A 10,910-nucleotide genomic window follows, 5' to 3' on the forward strand; every position below is an offset into this window, starting at 1 on the left:
AATTGATGACGTGGCTTAGAATGGTGCGTACTGAACGCAAAAAAGTCTGAAGTTGTAATAAGTTTAAAAAATGAAGTGCCAGTTTTTGCCGTAACACAAGAAGTCTGGAGTTCTAATTAATAAGTTATTAAAAATAAAAAAAGGCGCAATGCTCGTTAGTTAGCTTCAAACCTTTCGGAACATGGTAGACTACACTGCACACAGCTCCGTGCAATCTATTCTATTCCGAAAGGCTTGAAGCTAAGCAAGCTGCAGGTGAGCATTGCGCCTCTCCATCGTCTCTGCACTCACGGCTTATAAACAGCTCCTACTGCCTCTCTCCTAGCAAGGTGGAACTAAAAATCAGCTTAATAAGAAACTCTAGTACCGGTTCATGACATGAACCGGTACTAAAGGAGTTTGTGGGGCCCACGGCCTGACACAACATCATTAGTACCGGTTCGTGGTGAGATGATCTATGTACTTTTTATCTACATTGCATGCTAGTATGGATATAAGGGACAAGATGTGAGATACACGGACGTGGACGACAGGATTTGAGGACCGGATGTGAGATACACGGATGAGGACCGGGTGCGTCCACGGAGGTTTGAAGGCCCGGATTTGCAGGTCGCGGCTGTCGATGCACTCAACGGCTGACACACAAAGTGGTCCACCTTAAAACTTCGTCGATAAAAAGTTGGGACTTCTACAACTGCTTGTGGCTTGGGTGTGCATCTCAAACTGTTGTAGCAGTGAGCACCGTCTTGTGATTTATCCAAACGAATGAGAAATACTCCTCCATCCCATAATATAAGTTTATTATGGGACGGACGAAGTAGTAACAAGCATTTGGCATTAAACTGTTCCTTGTAGTATCATCTGATTTTGGCCTATGTGATGCGATGATGATAATGTGACCCTACGTCGGGGCAAGCCATAGCATGATGACCCTTTCTTTGTTGATTGACATGAAAGAAACAAAAATAACAAGCGCCGAGCCACCGCGAGCATATATAACCACGGCGGACAACGGCCGGCGAACTCACACACATATACTCACCCGGTTGGCACACCAAAAGCCTAGCAATAAATACTACTCACTCCGATCAGGCGCCGCGCGTGCATATATTGTGGTAAGACTTAGACAGCGGCAGCGCTAGCTTAATTAGAGCATGAGGCGACGTGCGGCGGGCTTCTTGCGCAGGCCGACGAGCTTGGCGTCGTCGATGACGGGCCCGCAGAGCGTGCCGTCGGCCTTCATGTGGTAGAAGGCGCTCTGGAAGACGACCCGGGTGCGGTCTCTGACGGCGACGAAGTCCAGCACGGCGCGCTTGTAGCCGCCGGCGCCGTTGGACTCGTACGGCACCTTGAGGGTGGAGCGCGCGGCGTAGGCCTCGGCCACCATGGAGCCCTTGCAGCCGTCGGCGGAGTCGCCGACGGCGAAGGAGAGGCGGTAGGCCCAGCCGGGCACGGTGCGCACCTCCTGCACGAGCGCGCTCTCCTTGCCGCCAACGAGCTCGACGGCGCGCGCGCCCTCGGGCACCTTGAAGTGCGCGGCGTCGACGTACTTGACGGCCTTGGAGGACATGATCATCCAGGCGGGGAGCGGGGAGTGGTCGTCCTCGATGTTTGGCGGCACGAGCACGCCCCAGGAGGCGTTGGGGAGGAAGTAGGGGCCCTCCTCGAAGCCGCCGTTCTTGAGCATGTTGCCCTTGGAGAGCGTGGGCGGGTAGAGGGTGCGGATGGCGACGGCGTCGATGAGCGGGCCGCATGCCGGGTCCTCTTCGACGCCGGGGTTGTGGATGACGAGGTCGACGACGTCGAGCTTGGCCTTGAAGGCCCAGGCGTAGGAGTCCCAGCCGTTGCTGCCGTAGATGGTCTGCATGGGGAGCACGCCGGACTCGGGGCTGACGGAGACGTTGAGGCGCTCGGCCTGCGCGCAGGTGCGGGCGGCGCTGAAGGTGATGGCGTAGTAGGAGCCCCGGGCGACGGGGATGCGCTGGAGGATGGAGGCATCGTTGCCGAGGCGGACGGCGTAGGCGCCCTGCGGCACCACCAGCAGCATGTCGCCCTGCTTGTGCCCGGACTCGATGTACTCCACGAAGCCCGACGTCTCCCACTTGGGGATCGCCTTCCCGCCCTTCACCACCGTCCCGTTCACCAGCTCCGACTTGGCCGGACCCAGCTCGAAGTTGCCGTTCGGCAGGAGACCTGCATGCACCAACCTATGTTAAAGATAGGTAAATAAATCAATTGCAGCAGAGTAACAATTGTCTTAGTTCTGCTGGAGCTAGAAAAGGAAAGCAAGGTGCAGCGATCATGGAGCACGCCGGGGTGTCTCCCAACCCATGCTTGGTTTTAGCAGCCACCGACAGATAGACGTGTCATAGTGTAAGCTGACAGGGTGCATGTTACTCTGCTTTAGCCAAGGCCAGGCGCATTCACTACTCACTTCATCGAGCTGGCATGCACATGATGCAGATGCAGAGCTCTGCTGAGGTTTCTGAACACGCATGCGGTCGATGCAGCCAAGCCAAAAAGGAAACCGAACTGAACACAACACGAGCTCACGTACTGCTAGTACCCACTACTAGTAGGTAAAGTAACTTAGTTACAGAGTGAACGTGCACGTTGGTCGGTAACGAGAAGCAGACCCATGAGGAGACTGCGTTGGTTAATTTCATCTAATCGTAAAGAAAAAAGATGGGCAGATTCGCGCCATGTGAGGGCGGGCCGACAGTTATACCCTACGTCCATAAAATCAAATCATGATCAATCTTGTTCACGCACCAAGCATATGACAGCGAAACAGAATCATTCCTCTACCAAGATCACTCATGCATGCATGGTGCCTGACCCAACCACAACCAGATCAGTTCGTGATCACAAGATGTTCCTTAATGCGTGTCGGCCAAACATGCAATGACTTGCTCGTCAGTCAGACTGGGTCAAGTACTCTACCCATCGTGTGTATGTTCGCCCGCCCGGGGACCTCAAAATCATGTATGCTTCAAGATTTTTCTCGTGGTCTGAACGTCGCAGTATTAGTATGGGGAGTACAGTACTTTATACTACTTACTTACTGCTGGCCACTCCAAATCCGGGCATTCAGGTCTACGCAAAACCAATCAAAGTACAGCGCCTCGCCCTCAAAGAAAAACAGTGAATGTGACATGAAGATGACAACGAGAACGGGCAGAGAAATTCGGAAAAAAAGGCATGACATGATAAGCCGCACTTCTCTTAAGCAAACCATGCGGCCACGAGATAGCTAACTGCCGGTACATAACAGAGCAGGCAGGGGTGCCTCACCGTCGGTGACGACCGCGGCGGCGTGCGCCGCCGCGAAGACAAGCAAGAGCAGCACGGCGGAACGCATCGCGTCGTCCTTCGTCTTCCTCCCTCTCTCTCTCTCTCACTCCCTCTTTGGTTTTCCGCTTCGAGCTGGTTCAAGCTTACGAGCTCGAGCTCAGGGTGGATGAGACGAACGGAGGAGCACGGCCGCGCTTTATAGGCCAGCTCCTCGTCTAAACAGCCTCGGGGCGCGCCCGTATTTGCAGAGGAAATGCCACCGCGAGCCCCGCCAGGGGCCGCTCAATCTGGGCCCTCGGAGGCGGGACGGACGGACGGCACCGACGACAGGCTTGGAGATGGCGATCCTGTCCTCTGCATGTGCGTGCATCGACCTCAACTGACACATGGTGGCCATGTGTGCATGTGCATGCGCCGGAAGCCATGCGACCCTTGCCCCTCCCTCGCAGATCCGATTGCATCCGCTGATCAAGACAGGCATGGAAGCGGGCAGAAAGGAAATGATTATTATGCAACCCAAGACAAGAAGGAGAAGGAACTCGCTTGCACTCCACACCAAGAAGAAACAACCTTGAAATGTGGCTTGGCCGCATCCACAGATCCGCCCCGTCGTCAAGTCCTCAGATATTTTCTACTCCCTCGGTAAACTAACGTAAGAGCGTTTAGATCGCTACTACTTTAGAGATCTAAGCACTCTTATATTACCTTACAGTACTACTGTACTGGATTGAAAGACCGTAAAGATGACAGATACGTGTACTCCTACGTAGCACTCACTCTGTCTGGAATTACTTGCCACTGAAACGGATGTGGGAGACTCCTTATCACCCCTGCTATTTGATATAATTGCTGATGCATTGGCCATAATATTAGACAAAGCTATGCAGGAGGGGTTTGTGAAAGGGGTACTATCAAAATTTAATAATTGTGAAGTTAACATGCTGCAATATGCAGATGACATAATTTTTCTAATACAAAATGATGAGAAAGTGCAAAAAATCTGAAGTTCGTTTTAACAGCTTTTGAACAAATGTCTGGACTGACCATTAACTTTCATAAGAGTGAAATTTTCTTATTTGGAGAGGCTGTAAACAAGACTGGTATATACCAAGAGATCTTTACATGTGAGGTGGGAAAAATACCTATCAAATATCTAGGACTGCCAGTGGCTGATACTAGATTGGGAAATAAATTCTGGAAGGGAGTTACAAAAAAAAAATCAGAGAAGATGTGCTTGTTGGCAAGGCAGGCTGTTAAACATGGCTGGGAGAGTGACTCTGGTGCAAGCCTGCCTTACCAGCATTCCTCTTTTCATGATGTCCTTTTATCCCTTGCCAGTTGGAGTTAGGAAAAAGACAGATTTCTTCAAAGCCAGACTTGTGTGGCAAGAAGATGAAAATAAGAAAAAAATATCATTTGGTTAACTGGAAGACATGTTGCCTACCAAAAGAACAAGGGGGGCTGGGAATTATCAATTTAGAAATCATGAATAAAGCATTGTTGGCTAAATGGCTATGGAAAATGGAAACTAAATCAGGAACCTGGGTGAATATATTGAAAAACAAATATGTTCATAATAAGTGCCTGTCTGGAATAGAAAAGAAACCCGGAGATTCTCAGTTTTGGAGCAGTCTAATGGGGGTCAAAATATTTACTTTCAACGTGTCAAGAAAAAACTAGGAGATGAGAATGAGACTAGATTCTGGGGAGATTGGTGGGTGGGATCTAAACCCCTAAAAGATCTATACCCTGGACTATACAACATTAGCTTTGACCACAACATTTCAGTGGCAGAAGCTATTAACAGAGGTTGGCAGGGATTTGGCTTCAGATGAACCTTCACAGGAGAAACGATAGAACTCTGGAATAGCCTAAAAACAAGATGTGAGGAGGTGAGGATGCATGGGGGAAAGACCAAACCCTCTGGATGCTCACTAAAAACAGAAAAATTTCGGTTAAGTCTTTATACTCCTTTCTGATCAATGATGGTGTGGGATTCCCACACAAATTCATGTGGAAAATTAAAATACCAGCCAGGACTTAAATGTTCCTTTGGATGTTTACCAGAAGAAGCATTTTGACCAAAGACAATGTGATCAAGAAAGGATGGAAAGGAGGAAAAGAGTGTGTATATTGTGGGCAAGAAGAGAACATCGATCACCTTTTCTTAGAATGCTCAGCGGCTAGATTGGTCTGGAGTTTGATCAATTGTGCTTTGGACATTCGAACAACCCCAATAAACTCAAATGATTACTTGGGTAGGTGGTTGAAAACCTTTAAAAATCTGAGAAAAAGTTAGTTTTGGTGGGAAGCACTGCTATATTCTAGGCTCTCTGGAAATGCAGAAATGATATTATTTCCAGATCTAGAAAGATATATGATCCCATGATATTCATTCAAATTATGTGCAATTGGATTGCTGACTGGTCGGTTTTGCAGAGAAAAAGGCCGGACCAAAAACTACTGCAGCTGGGAGCAAAACTAATCAGCGGGTGGCAAGTGAGATATACAAGACGACACATGGATGGAGACCTAGAGTTTGGCAATTGGGAGGATCCTGTCTCCTTCTCTGTTTTCGCCATGTAATCTTGAAACTTGTTGAAGTTTAAATAACTGAACTGATGTAAGCGATGCATGGCATGTCTTTTGTTTTCCCCTGCAGCTAGTAGTCTTTAGCTTAGATTAAGTTTGTTGTCTTTTCGAACCTGATGGCTGGACGGGAGTGTCCCTGGTTTGTGGTCGATTTGATTTCATCAATGAAATCGGAGGGGAAAAAAACTCAAACAGATGTATTACTAGACTGAAATATGTCTAAAGACATCCACTTGAACGACAACTAATTACGGACCCAAACTCTGCCTAGCTCTTGCGGTTCCATGCATCCAGTCAATCATCGTCAATCTCTCACCATGAAAAAAGAGATGGAAAACCAATCATCGTCAAACCGGGGTCAAGCGACAGCGACACGAGTCACCGCGGGCGTCCTGATTGCACGCAGCTGCATGTGCCTCTCTCTCTCTCTCTCCTCTCTATCTATGTTCAGTGATCCAGGTTGAGTGATGCGCTGCCCCATAAAAACAAGTGATGGTTCTCCATCGTCTCCATGTGCCGTGCACTGTCGGACGCACAGTGCCTGCCGCTGCGCCATTGATCTTATCTCTAATCTGGAGGCCATGTGAGGCCGCATGGCGGACACTGTGCGCTGCTAACTTCCGTGTGCCCAGGCGCCGATTTCGAGTTTGGCATAAGACAGGTGTACGTGTTAAGGCCGGTGGTTCGTCTGCCTGTTCTTTAGGGATCAGCAGTGTTTTGTGCTACGCGTACCATGGAATGGACCCGGGATCTTAAAGGCGTGCTAGGACCAACTGCTGACGTGTATTATGTGTAACTTTTATTTGACCTAGACCCGCAAAAAAGATAAACTTTCTTTGACCTAGAATGCCTGTCGTTGCGATAATTGATGATGACCGTTCTTTTTACAAAAAGATCCTCAAATCTATTCATTGACTAGTAGTACAAACGCCCATTGAAAAATAAAAATAAAATTACCACGGAGGGCACATCGGTGCACCATTGTCGATCACGGGCGGGAAGTCATTGAGGCCACTGTCCTACCGAACCAGCACCATGGAGAAAAAACTTGTCACCGCTGGAAGAGTCGCATACCCAATAGCGAACCTCCATTATTTCTCCCAGGCCTCACGCTAGCATTGGAGGCCACATTGACGTGGCGAAGACGGTCCTGAAGGACCAAACTGCAAAGAAAATCCATAGCCACTATCGGGCCAACAAACCCACCACCCAGAACAAGAAATTATCATATCGAGCAATGGGCGTAGCCACAGATGACGTCGTTGACATGGCGAGACTCGAGACGACTTTATTCGCCAGACTGACATCCCTGCCACCACCACCAATGAGGTCCATAGGAAAAGACTTTACTGACACCACCGACATCACATCGAAAGGGCTGAAGCGATGGACAACGAAAACCTATGTAAAACACTCTAATTAGGAAAAAAAACACAACTTCGTCCAATGGACCTGGGCTTCCACCACATAATTTGCGTCCACCGAGGTAGCATACACCAAGTAATTTCCACTAGAGGGGCCATGCCGTTTTAGCGAAATTGAGAGGTGAGAACGTGATTCCTAAAAATTTGCCATATGAAGGTTTTCACCTTGAGAGTCAAGTACACTTTCCAAAGCCCCCTAACTTCGTTTGGCAACGAATCTTGCATGGGTTTAGCATACAACGATTTGACAGAGAATTAGCGCCCGGTGGTGAGGCGCCACAAAACTATGTTCGTCTTTAGAGGAAAAGGAAACACCGGTAAGCCTATCACCTAGAGTTGTCTAGCTGATCCCTTCAGGTGGGTTAAGCTCGTGTCCAAACGTGATAATGCGGGGAGGGGGGTGATACGTCCATTTTGCATCATGTTTTAATATCGATATTTATTGTATTATGGGCTGTTGTTACACGTTATGTCACAATACTTATGCCTATTCTCTCTTATTTTACAAGGTTTATATGAAGAGGGAGAATGCCGGCAGCTGGGATTTTGGGCTGGAAAAGGAGCAAATATTAGAGATCTATCCTACACAACTTCAAAAGTCCTAAAACTCCACAAAAGTTGTTTTCGGAATTAATAAAAAATACTGGGCGAAGAAAGTACCAGAGGGGGCCCACACCCTGTCCACGAGGGTGGGGGCGCGCCCTACCCCCCTGGGCGCGCCCCCTGCCTCGGGGGCCCCCTGGCAGCTTTTCGGTGGCCATCTTATGCTATATGAAGGCTTTACCCTGGAAAAAACCATAAGCAAGCTTTTAGGAAGAAACTCCGCCGCCACGAGGCGGAACCTTGACGGAACCCATCTAGGGCTCTGGCGAAGCTGTTCTGCCGGGGAAACATCCCTCCGGGAGGGGGAAATCATCACCATCGTCATCACCATCGATCCTCTCAGTGGGAGGGGGTCAATCTCCATCAACATTTTCACCAGCACCATCTCCTCTCAAACCCTAGTTCATCTCTTGTATTCAATCTTTGTCTCAAAACCTCGGATTGGTACCTGTGGATTGCTAGTAGTGTTGATTACTCATTGTAGTTGATGCTAGTTGGTTTATTCGGTGGAAGATCATATGTTCAGATCCTTAATGCATATTAATACCCCTCTGATTATGAACATGAATATGATTTGGGAGTAGTTACGATTGTTCCTGACGACATGGGAGAAGTCTTGCTATAAGTAGTCATGTGAATTTGGTATTCGTTCGATATTTTCATGAGATGTATGTTGTCTCTTCTCTAGTGGTGTTATGTGAACGTTGACTACATGACACTTCACCATTGTTTGGGCCTAGAGGAAGGCATTGGGAAGTAATAAGTAGATGATGGGTTGCTAGAGTGACAGAAGTTTAAACCCTAGTTTATGCGTTGCTTCGTAAGGGGCTGTTTTGGATCCATATGTTTCATGCTATGGTTAGGTTTACCTCAATACTTGTTTTGTAGTTGCGGACGCTTGCAATAGGGGTTAATCATAAGTGGGATGCTTGTCCAAGGAAGGGTAATACCCAAGCACCGATCCACCCACATACCAAATTATCAAAGTAATGAACACGAATCATATGAGCGTGATGAAAACTAGTGATACGTCTCCAACGTATCTATGATTTTTTATTGTTCCATGCTATTATATTCCCTGTTTGGTATGTTTATGGGCTTTATTTTACACTTTTATATCATTTTTGGGACTAACCTACTAACCGGAGGCCCAGCCCGAATTGCTGTTTTTTTTGCCTATTTCAGTGTTTCGCAGAAAAAGAATATAAAATGGAGTCCAAACGGAATAAAACCTTCGGGAGCGATCTTTTTGGAATAGACGCAATCCAAGAGACCTGGATTGGACGTCAAGCAGCAAACGAGGCGGCCACGAGGGTGCCCGGCGCGCCCTAAGGGGGTGGGCGCCCCCCTGATAACCCACAAGTGTAGGGGATCGCAACAATTTTCGATAAGTAAGAGTGTCGAAACCAACGAGGAGCTAAAGGTAGAATAAATATTCCCTCAAGTTCTATCGACCACCGATACAACTCTACGCATGCTTGACGTTCGCTTTACCTAGAACAACTATGAAACTAGAAGTACTTTATAGGAATGATAGGAAAGGTTTCCAAGATAATAAAGAACATGTAAATAAAAAAATAGGGGATGTTTAGATAAAAATGCAAATAAAGTAAATATAGCGAGTACGGAAAAGTGGTGGTAGGAGTTGTGAAATTTTCCCTAAGCAATTGACTATGTTACTAGACCGGTAATCACTATTGCAATTCTATTTGAGGGAGAGGTATAAGCTAGCATACTTTTTCTTCTTGGATCATATGCACTTATGATTGGAACTATAGCAAGCATCCGCAATTACTAAAGATTCATTAAGGTAAAACCCAACCATAGCATTAAAGTATCAAGTCCTCTTTATCCCATATGCAACAACATACTTACTCGGGTTTGTGTTTCAGTCACTCACGCAACCCACTATAAGCAAATCATGAACGCATTGCAACATCCTACAGCGGTAATCCCTCATGCTTGCGCGACACGGAGGGCACCATAGGACAGCACCAATAATAAAACATGCAACTCAAACCAATCATAGCAATTCATCAATCACTTATAGGACAATAGAAATCTACTCAGACATCATAGGATGGCAACACATCATTGGAAAATAATATGAAGCATAAAGCACCATGTTCAAGTAGAGGGTACAACGGGGTGCGGGAGAGTGGACCGCTGGATATAGAAGGGGGAAGGTGATGGAGATGTTGGTGAAGATGACGGCGGTGTTGGTGAAGATCGCGGTGATGATGATGGCCCCCGGCGGCGTTCCGGCGCCACCGGAAGCAAGGGGGAGAGAGCCCCCCTTCTTCTTATTTTTCCTTGACCTCCTCCCTAGATGGGAGAAGGGTTTCCTCTCTGGTCCTTGGCTCCCATGGCGTGGGAGGGGCGAGAGCACTCCGAGATTGGATCTATCTCTCTGTTTCTGCGTTCTCTGATTCTACCCCTTCACCGTTTCTTGAATATCCGGAGATCTGTAACTCCGATTGGGGTGAATCTTTCGCCCAGATTTTTCTCATAAAATTATCTTTCTTGCGGCAAAACAAGGGAATCAACCGCCTTATGGGTGGCCCACGAGAGGCCAGGGCGCGCCTGCCTCCCTGGGGCGCGCCCCCCTATCTCGTGGCCACCTCGGACACCGTTTTGCGTTGATTCTTCCTCCGGAAAATCCCAAATATTCCAAAATATTTCTCTGTCCGTTTTTATCCTGTTTGGACTCCGTTTGATATTGGTTTTGTGCGAAACATAAAACATGCAACAAACAGGAACTGACACTGGGCATTGGATCAATATGTTAGTCCCAAAAATAGTATAAAAAGTTGCCAAAAGTATATGAAAGTTGAAGAATATTGGCATGGAACAATAAAAAAATTATAGATACGACGGAGATGTATCAGCATCCCCAAGCTTAATTCCTGCTCGTCCTCGAGTAGGTAAATGATAAAAGAGATAATTTTTGATGTGGAATGCTACCTAGCATAATCTTGATCGTATGTCTAATCATGG

The 10,910-nt window shown here is 47.6% G+C and overlaps 1 protein-coding gene across 1 annotated transcript; it reads right to left on the bottom strand.

The window, feature by feature from the left end:
* Positions 1–919: 919 nt before the first annotated feature.
* Positions 920–3,535, bottom strand: LOC123158430 (uncharacterized). The gene is made up of 2 exons (XM_044576424.1): positions 3,295–3,535; positions 920–2,193 (listed from the first exon to the last, which is right to left on the bottom strand). Exons 1-2 carry the CDS (start codon positions 3,359–3,361, stop codon positions 1,148–1,150), a joined length of 1,113 nt encoding a protein of 370 aa, XP_044432359.1. The 5' UTR covers positions 3,362–3,535; the 3' UTR covers positions 920–1,147.
* Between the last annotated feature and the right edge of the window lie 7,375 nt (positions 3,536–10,910).

Source organism: Triticum aestivum, chromosome 7B (genome assembly GCF_018294505.1).
Source record: "Triticum aestivum cultivar Chinese Spring chromosome 7B, IWGSC CS RefSeq v2.1, whole genome shotgun sequence".
Lineage (NCBI taxonomy): Eukaryota > Viridiplantae > Streptophyta > Magnoliopsida > Poales > Poaceae > Triticum > Triticum aestivum.